This window comes from Pholcus phalangioides, unplaced genomic scaffold (genome assembly GCF_987345545.1).
Source record: "Pholcus phalangioides strain wild (caught in Gottingen) unplaced genomic scaffold, Ppha-v1.0 ptg000009l_1, whole genome shotgun sequence".
Lineage (NCBI taxonomy): Eukaryota > Metazoa > Arthropoda > Arachnida > Araneae > Pholcidae > Pholcus > Pholcus phalangioides.
Genome location: NW_028301602.1, coordinates 36,796,987 through 36,818,726, shown reverse-complemented (window position 1 = coordinate 36,818,726; position 21,740 = coordinate 36,796,987). Strand labels below are relative to the sequence as shown.

The following is a 21,740-nucleotide window of genomic DNA, read 5'->3' as shown; positions in this document are numbered from 1 at the left end:
TAATGATAAATCATCATTTTTTTCATGTAGCTTGCATAAACTAAAGGCTATTACCACTGAATTTGCTTAATAATGTTATCACAAGATCATGGCTAATGTGAGCATTGCTAAAATCATCTGTTTGCTGCCTGATTGCATTAGAAATGATGCTTTTCATTTTGTGGTTCTCCTTGCTCTTTACTCATTATTTCAAAAAGTGTTAGTCAACATAGTTCTTTGTCCATTGGTGTTTTGTCATAGTCTATCTCAGCTATCACAAATCTGATTTAAAAAAATGAACAGGCATGAAAGTATATTCATGTTTTCCACTAATTTTATGTTTTGTCTCATGAATTAAGCCCTTTTATGTTGTAATTTCTATTACGGAGCCCTGTGGTCCTCTTTTTTTTTCTTTTTTTAAAAATCAAATTTACCAATTTGTTTTTTCCCCTTGAGTGGCCCTGCTGCCTTGGGGAAGTTCATTCAAAGCCCAAGGAACATTTTTTACACCGAGCCCCAGGTCTTTATGGAGCACCGGTTGCGGACCACTGTTCAAGATATTTGTTTTATTAACAGTTAAATATATCTTTTATAACTTTTTATTATTTCTCTTCTTAAACTGTCGTTTTAGGTGGCAGAAAACCTTTGCTTGGTACAATCATTAAAAGATGCCCCATATTATGGACAATTCAAGGATCAGATCGCCATATGGGATCAGCGACTAACTACTCTCGATCAGTACCTACATTATTTGAATAAAATTCAACGAAAATGGGTTTACCTGGAGCCCATTTTTGGTCGTGGTGCCCTCTCTTCAGAAAGTTCACGCTTTGAATCTATTAGTAAAGATTTCAGGTGATTTAAACATGCTTATATTTACAGGTTGAAATATCGTGTTCGCTCAAGTGTTAATTAAAAAAATAATGTTTTTCATTTTATATAAATAATTAACGGTTCATCACTTCTTATGGAAGAAGGCTGCAATTATTGTAACTTTATTTTTTATACTAAATGAAGTGGTGTAGAAATGCAATCAGATTCACAAGTAATTAATTTTATTGCTTTTACTCCAATTATTTTGTTATCGGTTTTCCAGACTTTGACATTTGAAATTATCAATTGATAAAAAGTTCTAACTTTTTGATGGAAACTTTGCATCAAAAAGTATTGAATTATATCAGTATCTATTGAAAAACTCAATTCAAAATTACTATCTGTTAAAAAATTCAACTCAATTATCATCTGTTTAAAAATTCAATTCAATTATCATCTGTTTAAAAATTCAATTCAATTATCATCTGTTTAATAATTGAATTCAATTATCATCTTTTGAGAAGTTCAATTCAGTTAGTATCTGTTGATTAATTCATAGATATCAAATTCAGGCATGATAACTATGTTATTATAATGGAATGTACCAAGAGAAATAAATGCTTGGTGTAATTTTTAAATGGGGGTGTTCATAAAAATATTCTTCATGGATATAATCAGTGGATCATTTTTATTTGAGGAAATGTTTCTTACAAACTTATATTGGGAAGTATCTTATAATACTTGGGAATGACTACAATATTCTTTTAAACAATTGTATGAAAAAACCCAAAAAACTAAGACATTTGGCGAGCAGTGTTGATAGATTTTTCCCACTTTTTCCATGCATAAGCTTGTCATTTTTATTTTATCACATTGTGAATGCTTTAGCTTGTATAATTGATGATTCACCATTTTTCAATATTTTAAATAAAATGTCCCAATTTTTTCTCAAATTTTTTCTGCACAAAAGATGCACATTTTAATGGGTTATCCATTGTAATTTGAATTTAAACAAAGGATAAAGGAATAACAAAGTCAAATTGGTTTTTGTTCCACGCCAAATCTTAATTGACGAGTACAAATGTTGCTTTGATCAATGTATTTTTTTTCAGTGTGTGTGTACAAGTGTTGCTGCAATCAGTGTATTTTTTCACAAATGTAGGTAGTTGTATTTACAAAATAATTAATGAAAACAACCCAATTTTATGAACTTAACCCATTAGCTGCCACGATCCCCATTTGGAGATTTTGGAATTTTACGTGCTTTACGTTTACAACTTTTTGTGCATATATATAATTTATCTGGCCAAAAATTTCAAAAAAAAAATTTGGCTGTTAATGGGTTAAAGCGAATCAATTTAAAATTATTAAATCTTGTTGTCACTTTTAACATTATTGAATCACTTTCTTTCACATGAGCCTGGGAAATACAGGCTAATTGAACTATACGTAAATACATTTTTTAAGAGACGGGCAACGTCGCCGGGTATCAGCTAGTTGCTTATAAATTTCATATTTGCAGGTCTGTGTTGAATTCAGTGCAACACGACAGCAGAGTTCTGAATTTGGGAAGTTCATCTGGATTCTTTAACACCTTAAAAAATCTCTCCGATCAACTTTCTCACTGCCAGAAAGCTTTGTCAGAGTATCTTGAGGTACTAATACACCATATTTTTTTAAAAAAAACATTGTGCATTATTCAAATTTTTCATACTATCTTTAAATGGTTCAACTCTTGAGGAATAACCTAACTGTCTATGTAGGTCAAGTATCAATATTTGTGTTTGATTTTTTTTTTCAACATGAAATGATTATTATATTGATCCTTGATATAACATTTGAAATTACAATGTAACTAAGTCAAAATACCTTTCTGTAAGGAAAAATGATAATAAGTCACCACTGTTTTTTATTTGTTTTTCTGCTTATAGATTATTTTATGGTGTTAATCACTGCTTCATCTTAAAGTAATTTTTTATTGTTAGCTAACAAAACTCCCATCCCTGCTGACATAATTATCATATTGGTTTGGTCCTGTAAAAACTGTGAAAAGGGTGGATTTATATTCACAATGATATAATAACTTTAGAATAATTTGTATTGTTTTTAAGGGACAAAAAGTAAAATAAAAGAAAAAATAAAAATAAATAGAAGCATTCACTTTCTTTTTCAAATAGAAATTTTTAGGTGAAATAGAAATTTACTTTCAATGCCTGTAAAAAATCATAAATGTTTTCATTTTAGTATATACGATATTGGGTGCATTTAAAATTTAAACTTGGTGATTTTTAATCTGTAAACTTTTGTTATTCATTTCATTCTCTTTATGAAACTTTTCTCTTTTTTTTCCCCATATAAAGGGTAAAAGATCGATGTTCCCTCGTTTCTATTTCTTGGGAGATGAAGATTTGTTAGAAATCATGGGTCAACCAACAGCTGCTGCAATTATACAGTCTCACTTGAAAAAGATATTTGGAGGAGTTAGTCAGGTTCAATTTGATGAGTCTTGTTCCCATATTACAGCTGTTATGTCATCTGAAGGGGAGATTGTAGAGTTACTACATTCCATAAAAATAACTGGCAATCCGGAAGTAAGAATTCCATTCTTTAGTAAGCTATCATATGTGTGAGTGTTCTGAGTTTTGCAAAACTTTGTATGGTAATTTTCTTTCAGCATTTGTTGTTTGTTTTTTATTTTATTTTTTTTAGCCTTTTCTCAATGACCTTTCTGTGTGATAATTTTTTTTCATGGTCAGATTTGACCATTTCATTCATGTTTATAGCTATTAGTAACATATCTCCTCTCATCTTTATTCACAGATATGGCTTTCAGAATTAACTATTGAAATAAGGCATACCATAAAGAGTCTACTCCAACAATGTTTAGAAGATTCTGGCTATCACAAAGGTTCAAATATGCTAGATCCATTAAGATATCCTATGCAGGTTTTGTTCCATTATATTATCATTTTTCATTTATTGCATATGTGATCAGTTTATTATTATTTTAACTTATGAATATAACTCAGTAGTATATGTGCATTTTTTCATTCATTAAAAACCCTGAAATCCAGCCTGGATTTTCAGTCAAATACCTCATTTAAAAGTCAACTCCCCCACCCCACAACTTGAGGCTCACCAGAACTATAATATGGATCAAGGTTTTTCTTCACGAAAACTGGCCCGCACATAAGTCGAACCTTCCCCCAATTTTGGGACGAACTTTTTAACCTAAAACTTGAGTTGTACACAAGTATATCTATATACATTGGCGTACGCAAAGGGGTTTTGGTGTTCTAACCCTCTCCTCTGAGCCAAGAATATAGTGTTATTTTGCAGGAAAAAAAGTAAACCCCCCCCCCCCAGAAGGAAAAAAAATCTGAACCCCCATCGCGAAAATTCTGCGTACGTCTATGTTTATATGTATGTTACCACTAAAGTGCGGAAATCAGTTATTCTGCAGATTATTTAGGTATTGTACAGATTAACTAGGGTGAGCAAATCAGTTAATCTTCAGATTAGCTAGGTAATGTGCATATTAATGGCTTTCGAGCTTTAGCGGTAACATATATATCAGAAATTTATTTTCCATCTGTGTGTGTGTTCTCTATACAAATCTGCAATTTTAGATCAATCATTGTCTTAATTCCACATATATACTAAACGGGCCCCCGACTTGAACAATTAGCTACTTTAAAAGTTAGTCAGACCTGGGAATGCCTGAAATGGGCAAAAAACTGTCAGGCGACAATTGTTCCTGGGCCTCAACATTCTCTTTTGGAATGTTTAGTTTGGTTACAGTGGTTCTCAATCAATGTGTTTCAGACATGTATATGCCTTTACAATGGTTGTCACTTCTTTAATCCTGCCAGTATTATGTAAAATAGTTCATTCTTTCATAATTGTTTGTCACTTTTTCAATCTTCCCAGTAATTGAAGAAAATCCAGGCAGCGCCGGGTATTATAGCTGGTACAATATATTTTTGATGCAATAGCAGCTAAAGTGATTTCACATCCTTTCGAGCATTTTTTTATGCAAGTGGTTTCTGAAAAAATCTCTAGCAAAGAAAATAAGTTGTGGGCTCACACTTGTTCCTTGAAAATCCCTCTGTACCTTGAAAAAAAGTCATAGAACTTGATTTTATAGAAAATGTATTAGACTAGAAATTGAATTTACTTTAAAACCTCCAAAATTTCAGTTATAGAAGTTTGATTCATGGAGGTTTGACTGCATGGCCTCACAAGAGTGGGGCTGATGGCGGTTTCATTTCTGGGGCCTGGGACAATTCCTGCCATTTTTCGGGGGGGGGGGGGGTTCATGCTATAAATTCACTATTGTAACTCGCATAATAACTCTCTTACATCAAGCGACCAGGAAATCACATTCCTCTTGTGCAATTTTGGGGACCACACTATTTTCACATTGCATCTAAGTTTTAGGGATCTAACACTTGGGTGACATTTATTATCTATCATACATTTTTTTTTGATAACCACATTTCCTGGATATTGTAAAATAAACAACATTAAAATTTCTGTTTTTTTTTCTCAAATTTTTCATTTTCTTTTTCATATTTTCTCCATATTATATTTCAAATTGAAATAACAAAATTTCTCAAAAATTTTTCATAGAAAAGTTCCAAACACTAGAGGATTAATAAGAGTTTAATTAGTTTTATAGATTGCAGGTTTAATGTGAATTTAATCAGTTTTTATGGATTGCAGATATCTGTTGAATGCTTCAAAGTTAAAAAAAGTTCAACCAGAAATCATTTAACCTATTAAGCGGCGATTATAAATTGCTAAATCTTCCTTCAAAATCTCATATCTTTTTTTTAATGAAGTTGACTTTCTTCTTGTTTTCAGCAGGTGCAAACTAAGGGGTATAGGGAGAGATTTTCCTTTGCGAAATGAACTTTATAATGTATCTAGCCTTGTCAGTGATGAAATAAGAGGCTTTTATGAAGACAAGATATCTCGTCAATGCTACTTAAAGGCTTAATTCAGTTTTATCCTTGATAAATTAATTTCTCTATTCTTATTGAGATATTAGATATCAGACATGTTGTTCCAAAACAAATAATGAGCTTAGTTGATTTGATTCAAAACATACAGAGGGATGTTTATAATTTTGTGAACTGAGGTACAAGTATATAAATGTATATGTTTTCTTACAGTAATGGAATTAATATTTTATTCTGCTTAGATTCTTTGTTTGGCTGGCCAAGTGGTTTTTGCAAAAAGATGCGAGTATGCCATTTCTCAACAATCGCTTCATGTTTTTCAAAACGAGCTGAAAGAGCAATTGAAATCATATACCAGTGTGAGCGTAACAAACAATGACAGCTTATTGCAATTAAAGTTGAAAGCTTTGATTTTTGATGTCATCAAATTTCTTAATGTTGTTGAAGAATTGATAAGCAAAAGAGTTACTTCTGTGACAGACTGGTCTTGGCAAAGACAAATAAGGTATATGGAGCAAACTATGACTTACTCTTAAAGGTACAAAGAATATGACAGAGAGAATAAAATTATTTTAGATCAACTTTTACAATTGTGAAGGAAAATTTTATTTGATAAATATCTTTTTTTAGGTTCTACATGAACAATGAAAACAAAGCCATATGCAAAATGGTAGATGCTTCCTTTGAATATAGTTATGAATATCAAGGGAATGCCTCCAAACTTGTACACACACCACTCACGGACAAATGCTATCTCACTCTTACTCAAGGTATGTTGAGAAAAAAAAAACCATTATTATTTCCTTTTTTTTTACTAAATGACTTTGAGAAAGGATTTTTTATTTTAAAATTATGACACTGAAAACAATAAATGCTGATTTTGATACTGAAGTTTCCTCGGGTTTGCAATAGATTGCTCTTTAATTACAACTACTTAAGTGATTTCTGTTACCCATTATTTTAAAACATGAACACAAATAGTTCTTTGCTATTTCATTTTATGAGATGATGAATTCAATCAAAATGTTTTTTGATCATTTTATCATTGACTTCCTTGAAAAAATTACAGATTTAAGATTGAATTAGTTTATTGACCATGTCTTATCAACAAACTATCTATGACATGAATGTCGCTCTCCACTTGTTAATACAAGATATACAGAAGACTGGATGTTGTGAAGATATTTATTATTTGAGATGTTAATTTTTTAAGGAAGGAAAAAACTCATCTCTGCCTCTACCGGGAGTCGAACCCGGGTCCCTCGATTGCTGGACGAGTGCTCTGACCACTAAGCTACAGAGGAGATAGAGATTTTTCTTTGCTAGAGCGTATATATGCCGACCGGAACCGTTTCTGTATATCTTGTATTAACAAGTGGAGAGCGACATTCATGTCATATATATAGCCCTCTGGTGGCTCGTCGTCCATGAGCTATTAGCTGATCGGTTTCGCCGTCCATTGCACGGTTCCGTTTGGCATATATACGCTCTAGCGAAGGAAAATCTCTATCTCCTCTGTAGCTTAGTGGTCAGAGCACTCGTCCGGCAATTGAGGGACCCGGGTTCGACTCCCGGTAGAGGCAGAGATGAGTTTTTTCCTTCCTTAAAAAATTAACATCTCAAATAATAAATATCTTCACAACATCCAGTCTTCTGTATATCTTGAACAAACTATCTCCCTGAACTCAAAACCTCCCATTTAATATATCTTATAATTACCTGCAATCACCATAATAATTTATTGAATGATTTTTTTGAAAATGAAAAAATGAGATAAGTATAATGAAACTGATTTAATTATCCCCTAGTTAAAAAAAAAACAGTGTCAAACTGTGTGCCAATCCTCCCAAGGAGTTGCCAAGATCTCTGCTGGGCACATCAGACCTTTCAAAATACTCAGTGAGAAGAAGTAAAAATAGGGCATGGAAGGTGAGGGGGGAGGGGGTCAATGTTCTATCTAAGCTGCACATGTGCTCAGACATGCTCTGTGAAAATGCTTCAGTGCATGCAAAATCTTAAAATTAACCATTGGTGTATATGACAATATTATTGTCAAAGCATGATGTCACTTTCTGCTATCCATATGAAGGTTTTCAACAGCTGGCTAATGCAAAGATGCATTCAGGAATGAATGAAAATTCAACTGCTCTTGGGGGGAATAGAACATACGTCCTCTCACTTGCAAGGTGAGTTCCCCTACACTATTAGACTACTACTACTACTGAACCGCCCATGCACCTCTTCCATACTCCTCTGGGGAACTTCTAACGAATTGGTACATGTTGGAATATGTGTGTATGTGTAGCAAACTTGTCGTGAAGTAGGTTTCCGTGTAATGTTTATTCTGTGTAGTGCTTCTATCTGCCATCAATTTTTCTAATTATTCATGAAGTGTAATGATTGAATAATTGTATTGTTGTAGGCCTGTTACTCTCTCTGGCGAGACTTTTTAACGGGGAGGTCGTCACTCTCTCTCGCATTCGTGCTTCAAAGAGACTAATAGACTATGAAATCAATGAATCTCAATCTTTCTTTAGAGGTCTAGGGCGCTTACCCGGCAAGTGAGAGACAGTAGGTTCAATTCCCTGCAAGAACAGTTGAACTTTCTTTTCTTCCTAAATTCTTATTCGTATCAGCCAGCTGTTGAAAACCTTTGCATGGGTAGCAAAGAGCGACATCATCCTTGGATAAGTCGCCATCTGGTGGCAGTGTCAGAAATTGTAAGCTTTGGTCCACTGTCCATGTATGATACCATTCAGTGGGCACAAGCTCTGAGGAAAATTCATTGAGATTCGTTGCTTTTGTACTTTAGTGGTCTAGGGTGCTCACCCAGCAAGTGAGAGGACATGAATTTGATTCCCCCCAAGAGCAGTTGAACTTCCCGAATTCATCTTTGCATTAACCAGCTGTTGAAAACTTTGTATGACATATTGGCTTGCTGCACACACAGAAAAAAATAGATATTCTTAGTGTTTTGATAATCATTAAATCAAATTTTCCATTTGTTTCATTATCAAATATATTCACTTTTTTTATTATTCATTATTGAACCTAACTTTTGATTTGATTGTCATTTCATATTCAGGCTCTTGTCATAGTTCTTACTATGATATTAATTAAGATTAATATACTACAATGCCAAGGTAGAGTATCAACAGATTAATGCAAAAAATATTTTTTGTACAATTTTTCAAGTTTTTTACACTTATTTACATTTTATTGTGCAGGTATGTTAATGGGAATGGGTGGAAATCCATACGGTCCAGCTGGTACTGGAAAAACTGAGTCAGTTAAAGCTCTAGGGGGTCTTCTTGGCCGGCATGTCTTGGTTTTTAACTGTGATGAGGTGAGTTTACTTCAGTTTTATCCATATGCCTATCCAGATGCAGTGAAACCTGTCTAAGACTGACACTGTATCAGATGGAAACCTGTCCTGAACAAGACTGAAAGATAGTCTTTTCGATGATTAATTTTTTTTAATGTGCATGTTTATAGAACAAAAAATTTGTTTAAAAGATTTCAAATTTAATCTGAAAAGAGAACACAATCTTTCATGGCCGGAGTTCATAATAAAGTTCACACCTTTTGGGCTGTTATGTCATATTCCAGGCTTCCCCTACTGCAGTGGACAAACTGCACTGAAGATGTTCACCGCAGTAGTGGACGAAACATCTGCTTCAAAAAAGCTTGAAACATGGCATAACAGCTCAAAATGTATGAACTTTATTATAAAATGAAAATCTCTTTGTTTTTTGTTTTTCATATAGGTTCTACTGTGATTTGATATTTTGATTTGCTGTAAAAATATGAATTTGAAATCATGTTTTACTTACGTACTTAAATTAAAAGGATTTAAATAAAACCATTTTTATAATAAAAAAATGAGAGATTCATTGCTAAGCGATACCAAATTTATAAAAAATATTTACTGCTTAAATTGATAGTAATTCATAATATATGGCATTATTTAGCTGTACAAAATGATGGCCATGTAAAATACGATTTTTTTAATTGTGATTGTAGAGGGTATGTGGCTGTTAATGGCAAACACTTCCTTCACAATTTTAAGGTGTATTAAATTGTGTATTAAAAAATTATTTATAAAACATATTTATTACACAATTAAAATTACAGAACCTACAAGAACAGGACGATACAAGCAGATACTGTGGCAACAGCATCCATCTTGGATGGCACTGCCTGCACTAAAATTTCTAGGAATAAATGCCAAATATACATTTGGACATAAGAAAAACACAAAAATATATTTGTGAACATAAGCACTGCATTGCCATATGGGCCATACCTTTCAATTCAACTTCTAAGCAGTTCTTGTGCTCTGCAAACAAATATTTATTAGAAAATTCTTGCAAAATGTTCAGAAGTAATTGTGTTTGAGTACAGAAATTGGCTACAAATTGGATTACGAGCTTGCTGCTTCATTACAAATAATACGAATTTATATTGCTTATTATAATATGGAGAATTTTTTATCATCAAATGTTGAAGTATTTTTTCTTCCACAGGGCATTGATGTTAAGTCAATGAGTCGCATATTTTTTGGCCTTGTGAAAAGTGGCGCGTGGGGTTGTTTTGATGAGTTCAATCGTTTAGAAGAAGCTGTTCTTTCAGCATTGTCTGTACAAATCCAAGCAATACAGTTTGCATTAAAAAACAAGTCACAAGAAATTGAACTTGTTGATAAGAAGGTATATTCCATTCTATCTAAATTTCTTTTTAATGACAGCCAAGCTATGTCCTTCATTTAAATTTTAATCGCTCATTTTCAATGGTTACCACATATTTTCATGAATAGGTTAAATACATAATTTACTTAGAAAATCAAACTTCTATATAATATAGTCATACATTAAGAGGCTTTGATATGAATAATATTTACCTAGTTGATAAATGAAACAATTTTTTACACGTGTTACATCTCATGTCACTTTTTTCTTTCTTTCTACATGTGTTTGATCCAATTTATTGTGGATAAAACTAAGTAGTCCTGAAGCAGGCCAAGCAAATGATCAAGGGAAAAATCATAATTTTTTAGCTTGGATTTTATTTATTTAATGATTACATGAAATATGCTAATCTTTGATGTAGAATTCTGTATTTACCCAATATAGTCTGAAAATTTCAAAAAGAATAATTGTTTTTATAAGAATGTACAGTGTTGATGGTTATCTTCTTTTTTTTTTAACACTACTAAAAGGTCAAAATGGATCCTCATACAGGAATTTTCATCACTATGAACCCTGCTGGAAAACACTATGGTGGCCGACGTAAATTGCCTGATAATCTCAAGCAACTTTTCAGACCAGTGTCCATGACATCTCCTGATAGTGAACTTATTTCTGAGGTGATTCTATTCTCTGAAGGATTCAAGTATGCTAGGGTCTTGGGGAAGAAGCTAGTTGCAGTTTTCAGCCTGTCAAGGTGATACTGTGTTTTAAAAAATGTTCAGTATTTCGAAAAGGAAAAAATATTTATAAAAGTTAAAAAACAAAATGTTAATTAATATTAATTTGATTGCTAATTTATTTTATAGAGAACTACTTACTCCTCATCAGCATTATGATTGGGGTCTGAGAGCTCTGAAAACAGTTTTACAGAGCTGTGGAAAACAGCGTCAATTTTACCTTGAAAGACTAACCGACATAAGCAGAAAAGGTGAATTGATTTAACAGAGAATTTTTTTAGCTCTTTTTGTAGTGATTTGGGTCCCAGATTTTCTAGGGTATATTTTTCATTCAACTGTGAGTTTTTTATAAGAGAGTAAAGGATATAACTCTCTCTTTTTTCTAGAAGTGAATTTTCTATGATGCAAGAAATTGACCACTAAATATAACAGTCTTTATCTTTGTGGATTTTTTTTATTTGAAGTTAAACAAAGAGATTTGTATGCCTTTTATCATGTCTGCTTATCTGATTTTACATTTTCATCCTAGAAAACTTGAGTGAGACAATGGAAGCTGAAATTATAGTTGGAGCTCTTTTTAGAAGTACAATATCGAAACTGACTAGTTCAGACTGTGAGCGTTTCGAAGAGCTGGTTGAAGATTTGTATCCTGCAGTTAAAGTTGAAAACTCTGATTTAGCATGGCTTGATTCTTCTATCACAGAAGCATTAAAAGACATGAAGCTTGTGTATAATAGAAATCAGGCATGTTTTAGCTATTATTTTTTACATAAACTTTATATTTTAGTAAGTTTTTTTTATTTGACTGTGCAGTTAAAAATTCTGCATTCTTCTGAAGATGTAGCCCTGTAATGTATAAGTGTGAAAACGACAGAAGAAAAATATTTTTGTGAATTTAATTATTTGCATCATAATTAAATATTCCCTCAGTTCTCACCCTGACATCGTATTTGTCATACATCAGCATACAACAAATTTTGTTGTATGCTGATCTCATTAAGAAAATGCCTCGGACAAGTGTTAGTGTATTTACTTATTATAGAGAGACTGTACTTATACACACACACACTTATACACAGGCCAGCAGAGGCTGGCTCGAAAAATTTGAAAGCTGCACTGCCATACGCATTGTTACTAGGCACAGTGCAGGTTCGGTTCGGAAAAGTCTGGGGCCAAAAAATTGGTGTCAAAGTTCAAGTGGACTTGGATACTGCCTCAGGAAGTAACCCTAGATAGTGCCTTGATACCTAAGGTTCTTATGGAGGGGGATTCTCCCTTCCGAACAATATCTGCACTTCTACCCCCTCCCCTTCTCGCCATCTTCCATACACCTAGAGGAGTCTTCAGAAAGATATAAGAATATAAATTCCATGTTAAATTTTCATTTATATTCTTTACATTAGTTTTTTTATATTCATTTTTAAAATATTAAAAATAACAAATTCTTATTTTTAGTATTAAGCGCTATATTATTCTCTATAAAAAGTGTTTTTTGTATTATTTTGGAGAGTCTGGAACAAATTAATTGGATTTACATTGATTCATATAGAAATGATTGCCTCGGTTTTCATCGGTTTCAGATTTCGCAGATTGTTTTCAAATGGATTATCAATGAAAACAGAGGTAACACTGCACAGGGAATCTTATCATGAATGCTGCCGCTCTTTCAATAAAAGCTGCAAAAGTCAGAAATGTCCTTATCATACCCATTTTCCTTGCCCCTCCCCCAATTAAAATACTGTAATTTCTTGGAAATTTACAGTATTTTAACTTCTCTCCCCCTGTGAAAAACTTCCAAGTGTTCAAACTTCTAGTAGCTGTTACTAGTGGGATTTTTATACTGAATACAAGTGTGAATGTTATTTTTTCTCAAACTAAATTTTTATTCAGCATAAAAGAATTATTGAACTGTATCAACAACTACAAGAAAGAGTTGGGGTTATCGTCATTGGTCCTAGTGGAAGTGGTAAATCAGTTTTATGGGGAGTTTTGAAGCTTGCATTGCAGAAATCCAGACATCCTGTGAACACGTATGTGATCAGTCCAAAATCCATGCCTAAGAAACAGGTAAATTTTAATGTCTCATTTTCTTCTTTCACCTTATTTATATTTAAATGTCATATTACTGTCTGTTAGTATATAATACAAAAAGAAATATATATTCTGGTATAAAAATTCAGCAAAACCTTTTCTTTTATATTTTCAGTTCTTAGGATATATAGATATTGACACCAGAGAATGGCATGATGGCGTGTTGACACACATAGCCAGACAAGCTGTGAAAGATACTTCAGGTAGAAAATTCAATTCAATATTTGTGTGTTTTTATACTCATGACCATTTAGATATAGATTTTGATGGTATTTGAGTTGCATTTCAGTGTAAATCAAGTTACAGCAGTTTATTTAAAATGATAAACATTCTTTTTATATATGCCTGTAGCTGATCGTTCATGGATCATATGCGATGGTGACATTGACCCAGAATGGATAGAATCATTGAATTCGGTTCTGGATGATAACCATCTTCTTACAATGCCATCTGGAGAAAGGATACAGTTTGGCTCGAATATAAATTTTATTTTTGAAACACATGATCTCAGTAATGCTTCACCTGCCACCATTTCGAGAATGGGAATGGTGTCATTGAGGTATAAATATGATATTAAAAATTTCGTAAAATACCATAAATTACATTGTAAATACCATTTGTTTGTAAAATACCATATTATGCTGTATTAGACAAATAGCTTTAATTTTTAATTTTCAAAATGATATAACTTGCTTATTTATAAACCATTACAATTATGATTTTTGTCAAATCATTCAAATATGTGTACTTTATCTTTAGTGATGATGATGTCAGTATAAATGCTCTTACCGAAGCATGGTTGCAGAAGCAGCCAGAGTCCCAACAAAATCTATTGAAAGTCCTTATTCATGATTATTTTTCAAAAGCTGTGCAGTGGGTTGTTCGAAAGGTAATGTTTGTTTTCTTTTTTCCGTCATTCCTCATTTAGATTGTGTTTATTGCAACACATTCATTTTATCAAATTTCATGTAAGGCAATCAGTTGAATAATTGAAGTGATAGTGATTTTTTTTAGATTAGTGCTTATTTCAAAAGAGAAAGCTGGTCGTAATGTCTTTTATCTGATAATAATTAGCTTGAAGGCATAAGCGGAGATAGACTTAGAAGTCTGCGGGGGGGGGGGCACGATGAGGATGATGTCAATTCATATATACATTAGATCAGTCGACTCCACCTTTGACGCTGGGGGGGGGGGCAATGCCCCCCACGCTTGAAGGTTGTACTATATGAACAATGAGATTCAAAACGTTTGTACATCATTGGCTTGAAAAGAAGTGTAATAACTTCAGGTATAGTTGACATTGCTTAATACTGTGGTACTGCGATTCTCATATGTCTCTATGTTTTCCATCAGAAAGAATGAATCAAATCTGGATTAAATTATCTAATCCTATGAAGTTTCCTAAAAAAACATCTTACTATCATGATAAACTCTAGTGTACAAGATTGATAAAATGTTGAGAATGGCTGCCCATGTCAATAAGATATGCATGAAAACTAAAAGACATTCTGTCGTTCTAAAGCTCGATATTGGCTTTGTTCTTGTTATTTTCTAACCACAGGTACTGTTTTTTTTTTGTTTTTTTTTGTGAAGAGAAATGGCATCAAAGTAAAGCCCAAGTATAGATTCTGATAGGTTTTTTTCCATTTTCCAGAATGACTTCTCTTTAGATACATCTCTATCTAATTTGGTCAAAAATGCGTTATCCCAGCTTTGTGAAGTGAAAACATCCGAACAGTTTGCAGTGAACCTGTGTAGAGGTTTAGGGGGTAATTTGAAAACAGTCTCCAGGATGGAGTTATACAAAGAGGTTTGTATGTTTGATAAAAACAACCATTTAAACTTATACACGCTTTCTTTTTATTATTATTAATACAACACGTGAAACATACATCCCAGACAAGTGTATACTGTCAAACCTCTCTATCTCAAAACTTACAGGACTTAAAAAAATTTTGAGATAGGGCGTTTTTGAGAAGTCAATTTTTTTTTTGCATAGGAAAGGAAAGACATCAAAAATGGCAAAAATTTTGATTGATAAAAATTAAAAATACTGTACTATATTTTGCAACACACTAATGAAATTATTGGTCAAGTTAAATATATGTTCAATTGCCCTATATGCAAGTACACTAAAAATATGTTCTAATTTGTTTTTTCTGCAATTCAATTTTTATTTATGTAAATAAAAGTACATAAGGTATGTACTTTATATAAGCTTTACATACCTTATTTAAAATAATTCATAAGTTTAGATTGATGCACATTTTTTACTCTCTTAGCCTTTACAATGTCATCTATACTAGCAGGCAGGGCCGCAACTAGATGCTTAATCAGCCAGAGAAAGCATGCATTTTGGCGCCTCCTTGTAATGTTGAAGGTGAGGTTAAAGGGTAAAATTTGTGCCCCCCTCCATTCCAGCATCTGGGGTACCCGACCCACGTGCTTCCCTCCCTCTTCGGTCCAGCATCCGGGTACCTGACGCACGTGCTTCCCTTCCCCCTCCTCTAGTTGTAGCTCTGACTACAAGAGCTGCAATTATTTCAAGCCCTATCTTCTCAGTTTGCTCCAGTAAATGGCACAGTGTTCTTACAGTATGTTCAACATTCTTCACTGTCACTTTTTCATTAATTCCTCTGGATCACCTTCTGCTATATTTCCATCACCTGAGTCAATCATACATTCAACAATTTCGGTATCAGTTAAGGTGCTGCCACCTTGTAGTAAACTGTCCATCTCCACAAAATTAAAACGAAGAAAATTGTCTTATAACTGCGAGATCACTGTATACATGTATATGTATTCAAACCACATTATCAAAACCACATAGCTAATCAGAAAATTACCCCTTTTTCTAGCACAAGCACAATGTGCTCAACTTATAAATATCAACAATAAATATCTGAAATGTGTTTTTGTTCATATCCAATTTATTTTTCGTTGGACTGAGTATAAAAGTGAATTAAGCTAATAATTTTTTGTTTATTTTTTTCTTATTTAGAATATTTCAGTATTCATCAAATGCTTTTAAATAAATAATCTAATTTAAGGAATGCAAGCAGAATTGAAGCTGAAATGAAGATAGTTGCAAAGAAGTCATTGTAGATGTGGAGTATTTTCTTAAATGCAGCAGCCAAATGTTGTGGAAGCAATATAATGAAATACACTTCTGACAACTCCTTGGTTCATTCGGTAGTGAATCGTATAACTTCAATTGGATGGTTGGCCCCTAATTTGGTGTTCTGCTGTTTTCCCCTTGGTTATCTGCAACAGTGCTATTTGCTAGTTATAGTACACTTTGACAGCAACACACAAAAATTTCACTGTTCAGTTTCAGAGATAGGATTGACTGGAAAGTAAACAATCATCTGTTTTATGAAAATATGATAAATAGTTCAACCAGTGAAAGTATTTTCGGAATTTTCACGTCTCCCATTCTAAAATATATTCACATCAAACCAACTCTCATCATATGCTTTATTTCAGATATAATGTGCTGTTTAGGTTATGTTGGTCCTAATAATGTTGACTCGACTATGTACATTGAAAGACGATTTGTCTATACCATTGTTTTAATAATTATCAATACTTTGTAGAGTTTTAAATATATTACATTCGAATCCCTTTTTTACGAATACCGTTATAGCGAAATTCTCGTTTTAATGAACACTTTTCTAATCCTCCAAATTGGTTTACATAGAAAAAGTTCAGAGACCTGGAATTCCTTTATAACGAAGTGATTTCTCCATTCTCTTGGAGTTCGTTATAATGGGATTCAACTGTAATTACTAATCGCATAAAGTTGTGCATATCTGCACAGCAATAATATTATTGATTTCACCTTCAATCCATGAACTAATTCAGAAAAAAGTTCATTTCACATTTTAAGAGAAACAATTTTCAGGTTTACAATTTGAAAAAAAACTTTTCCCTTTACAGGTATTCACATGGATGGGCTTTGTTCTTCCAGATCAAAAAAATTCTGCTGATGTTTATTATGATGAACAAAGGGGTGTTTTAAAAACTTATCAGGTGAAAATAGGCTATATTTCTTTTTTCATTTTGAAAAATGTTTTTCTTCAAATCACCTTAACTTTTGTACCAGAAACCGATGTTACTAAAAACCTATACTTTAACTAGTCACTTTATACGAATTTTATGTGATTAAAAAGGTATGAAATCAAATGCTTTTGTTGTAGCGATTGTATATGATAGATGAAATAAAATCATGTGAGTTAAGTAGAAATATAGGGGGATAAGAATGAAAGGGCTATATTTTTCCTTGGACTAGAAAACCTAATGGGTTGAATTACATACCAGAGTCGAACTCCATTATGTACCGACCCATTGTCATGCCAAATCCGCTTAGTGCCAGAAATTTTCAGTGAACAAATTTCCTATTTCCAAACCTTACATACGTAAAACCATGATTCAAATTCAGTATAATGCTAAGCTCGTTATATTGCCAGAATTCTGCAAAATAAATGGTTCCGTTATATTGGGGTTCAACTATATTTAATTGTTGAATGTGGGATGTGTAAGTTTTTCATTCTTGTCGAAGATAATATTTTGGTTTTAACTATATTTACCATATTGGTGTTTCCAAAAGGGGGAAGGGAAATTATTAAAACAACAACAGTGCCAAAAAACTAAAGCTTTACATTTTAGTTTATGGTTTTTAACTTTTGCCAGTTCTCTAAGATTAAAATATGAAAAAATATTTAATTTTATAGATATATAATTCAATTGTTATAATTCATGTTGTTGTTGTAGTTTTTCATTTGTTCTGACTGGTACCTGAATTAACCATTCACAAATAAAAATGGTCATGATGTTTTTGGAAGTTTTTTGCTGAAAATTTTTTTTTGACTATTAAAATTTAAAAATAGAATTCATTTTTCGCGTTACATAGTTTTTTATTCGTCTAGTTAATCTTACATAAAAATTAAATCAATTAAAATTATCGTCTATAACATAGTTTCCCAACCTTTTTGTCCCATCGCCCCCCTTCTTCAGAATTTTTTTTTTCTCACCGCCCCCCCCCCCAACCCATAGAATCCTTATACCTGTAGCTTATACCACCCCCTGGAACATTCCATCACTCCCCAGGGGACGTTAACATCCACGTTGGGAATCATTGTTCTAGAAAGACTATTATATGATATTTTATTTTATATTTATATTTCATTAAAAGATTTTTCTGGATAGAAAATTTAAGTGATAATAAAAAGTAGGCGGAGAGCAAAGCAACGAAGGGAGAAGAGATCCGAGCAGTGAAATCAAACACATGAATTTCAATGTGCCTGCATAAAGTGGCATGCACTGTAGCAGGGTGGGAACTCTGCAACAAACAATAATAGCGAAGGAATCGAGATATTTTGTTTTTGCTGCACTGCTTGCTTGTGAAGATGGTCATCAAGGGCTTGTTTTCGCTGTTAAAAAGTGGTAGTGAGGTCAAAAATGTCACCAGAATCGTTGATGTTAACTTCTTGACGTACTTCAAAATCATCTGGACGATCAAATAGAAACAGCAAGTATCGAATAATTTTCATAAATTTCCCATCAAACTTTTTTCATGCGCACGTGCTTAACCAAACCAAAAATGATTTATATTTTGAATTTTAAGCTAATTTATCATGCACTGTGTGTGTGGGAAAATGTATTTGAGTAGTCTGAATTTTAAAAAAAATCATGTATGTTTGTTTCTTTGGAAAAATTAGCAAGTTTGTTTTATTTGTTTGTTTATTTTCTTTGTACTGTCAGTATTTTCATACTGGAAGCATACCAAATGTTTTTTATGCTGGAATTTTTTGTGTGTCAATAACTACATTTCTTGTACAAAAAAAATTAAACCAACAAATATTCATACAAATAAAGCTATTCGAATGGGGGGGCGGATTTTCCACTTCTGCCCTCCTGCCTATGCTAATGATACAAATTTAAATGGCGGGGCCTTTGATAAACTTGATATTTTTCTCAATTTTTTACTCATAAATTTAGTAGGAAATATTATTGATCTTTCAGGAAGTGATCGCACTCGAGTGCCTCGGGAAAAGATGTAGGGAGGAAAGCAACCAAACTATGAGGGGAATATTTTCGTAATTATATTTAAAAATAGCGATATTTGCAACACTTATTTCTAAACTGTTGTCTGAGCAATGGTTTTTATAATTATGAAATTTTTGCAAATTTTAAAATGGGAGCATTCTTTAATTTAAAAAAACAAGCTGTGTGCGAGAGAGAGAGAGAGATTGTGAGTTTCTATTCGACACTCTCTGCTATATCAAACGCCCCCACTATGTGTGCTGTGTTCCTTGCTCGCGGCTATATTTTCATCTCGCTTCTCTTCCTTATTCATCGATTTGCTTGTTGTCTCACTATGTTCTTAACCTTAGCATTTCAGTGCTTTCTAATATCAAATAACAGTTTTAATCAAATGAAAACATGATATATTTTCTGATTCATGTTATTAATCATCTATGGATAAGTTTTGGTCTCTGTGTTTTTCCAGCCTGTAGAAAATATACTTCAAGATACATCTTTTCATCCACTTGGATGTATTGTTGAAACAGAGGAAGTTCTTCGAAACAGACACTGCATAATGCCATGGATCCAACCAGAGAAGTATCAACATCTGCTGGTTGTTGGACCTGAATGTTGTGGAAAAAGGTAGGCCTTCATACTTTTTGTACACGAATGTGTAAAAAATAGTGACGTGTGTGTGTGTGTGTGCTTTAAAAAACTTATTAAAACATTAAAATTGTTATTTTAATTTTATTTCTTTTCTTTTTCTTTGGTTTGAATGTAAGTTGCTTAAAATGGGAAAACAACTCTTTTGTATGGTCATTTTTGTTTGCATGGTTTAAAAGCCAATGAGCAAACCAGTTTCTTTCTTTAATTTTTCTCTAACTCTATCTGAAGCATTCTTTCTGGCTCTCTGCACGTGCCTGATATTCATGACATAGGTCAATGAAGTATACAGTATAGAACTTAATTGCCTTTCTTTTTCTACCATTCACTAACTTTGGTCATATTAGCATTGGACAACTGATTTCTATAAAAATGGCAGCATTTTCTTAATTATTATAATATTACTATGATTAAGAAATTAAATTATCTTATGTTTTGCGAATACTGTTTTTGTTGTTGTTGTTTTGTGTTGTCTGTGTCTGTTGTTTCATATAAAGCAATTTGGTTATAGTAAGGTTCAATATATAAGCTTATTTTTTTATTAAAAACTGTTTTGATGATGCCAGAATTTATCTTCACCCTTTAGTGCTATTAAACTGCTATTTTTTAATTTTTTTTAATTAAAAAAATGCTAAAATGTTAAAACACTCATAAAGATATACTGCATTTATTTGGTGCAAAAGTTTAAGACTTTTAATATTAGTACCATAATTTTTTCAGTAAATAAGCTGCATTAAGAAAAATGACCTCAAAAAAAGAGTTTTTGTAAAAATGCCAGGTTTTTACATGCTTCCTATAAGTTGCACATACTTTTCATAAAAGAATTAAAAAAACACATCAATATAAAATTAAATGTGCATGCATTTAAGTTGCTTTTCAATTTTTTTTCGAGAATTTTATATGACTTGACATTAGACATTATTTTTGAGTAAAACCAGAATGTCAGGGAAAAAAATTATTGAATTGGCTGTGGCTTTGAATTAGCTATTAACCATAAGATCTAAAAATTCAGTTTTAAAGCTACATAAGCCGTGGCTCTATTACAATAAATTACAGCAATTTATTTTCACTTCTTGCATTATCTTAATGCATATTACAGATTATGAATTTTTGTTCTAATAACACCCCCATGTGCACTCAGGTTTTACTAATTCTATTTCATTATATCAAAATTGGTCTCTTCTTACCACTAATATGTTTAGAATTAAATCATTAAACTCTTCTATTATATTTACATTATACATTATCTCTTTAGAACATTAATATGCATGCAAAAATATTTACCATTAAATATATGTTGACTTCTTGATTTTTTTTTAAATTTCAGTATATTGCTGGAGAGCTGTTTTGCTGGTGTCTCTACTGTTCGTTTTGTTAGCTTCCGCTGTAGTGCTCAAACATCTCCCCAAGATGTATTGCAAAAATTATCTTTGTTTTGTATAACTGTGAGTGCTTTCAATGGAAGTGTTTTGAAACCCAAAGATTGCGAAAGATTGGTATTATTTTTGAAAGATATTGGCCTTCCTAAGCCGGATAAATATGGAACATGCCATCTGCATGCATGGTTGCAGCAGGTATTACTTTTTTGTACTTAATTTATTGTTGGTGATATAAAAAGAGGGGAAAGGAAGAAGTTCTATGATGTAAAAATTTTGTATTAAAAAAAAATTTTTAATCGATTTCCTTGAATATTCTCATGCTTTTCTTTAATTGTTACTGATAGTTATTACAAACTTTTTTTTTTTTCAAGTGAATAAAAACTATCTAGATAATATTTA

The 21,740-nt window shown here is 32.3% G+C and overlaps 1 protein-coding gene and 1 non-coding gene across 2 annotated transcripts in view; one reads left to right on the top strand and one right to left on the bottom strand.

Moving 5' to 3' along the window:
- btv (dynein cytoplasmic heavy chain beethoven) overlaps positions 1-21,740 on the top strand; it is an 89,716-nt gene that overhangs the window by 26,754 nt on the left and 41,222 nt on the right. The window contains exons 24-42 of the mRNA XM_089236050.1: positions 611-834; positions 2,315-2,447; positions 3,153-3,383; positions 3,613-3,738; positions 5,999-6,261; positions 6,387-6,526; positions 8,984-9,102; positions 10,283-10,465; positions 10,975-11,198; positions 11,311-11,432; positions 11,711-11,925; positions 13,072-13,248; positions 13,388-13,475; positions 13,624-13,831; positions 14,032-14,161; positions 14,927-15,082; positions 17,212-17,304; positions 19,784-19,941; positions 21,290-21,536. Of these exons, the coding sequence (XP_089092176.1) occupies positions 611-834; positions 2,315-2,447; positions 3,153-3,383; positions 3,613-3,738; positions 5,999-6,261; positions 6,387-6,526; positions 8,984-9,102; positions 10,283-10,465; positions 10,975-11,198; positions 11,311-11,432; positions 11,711-11,925; positions 13,072-13,248; positions 13,388-13,475; positions 13,624-13,831; positions 14,032-14,161; positions 14,927-15,082; positions 17,212-17,304; positions 19,784-19,941; positions 21,290-21,536 (3,237 nt within the window). The remainder of the gene's footprint in view (positions 1-610; positions 835-2,314; positions 2,448-3,152; positions 3,384-3,612; positions 3,739-5,998; positions 6,262-6,386; positions 6,527-8,983; positions 9,103-10,282; positions 10,466-10,974; positions 11,199-11,310; positions 11,433-11,710; positions 11,926-13,071; positions 13,249-13,387; positions 13,476-13,623; positions 13,832-14,031; positions 14,162-14,926; positions 15,083-17,211; positions 17,305-19,783; positions 19,942-21,289; positions 21,537-21,740) is intronic.
- Positions 6,989-7,060, bottom strand: TRNAA-AGC (transfer RNA alanine (anticodon AGC)). Its single transcript has one exon. It is a non-coding gene; the product is annotated as a tRNA-Ala (tRNA).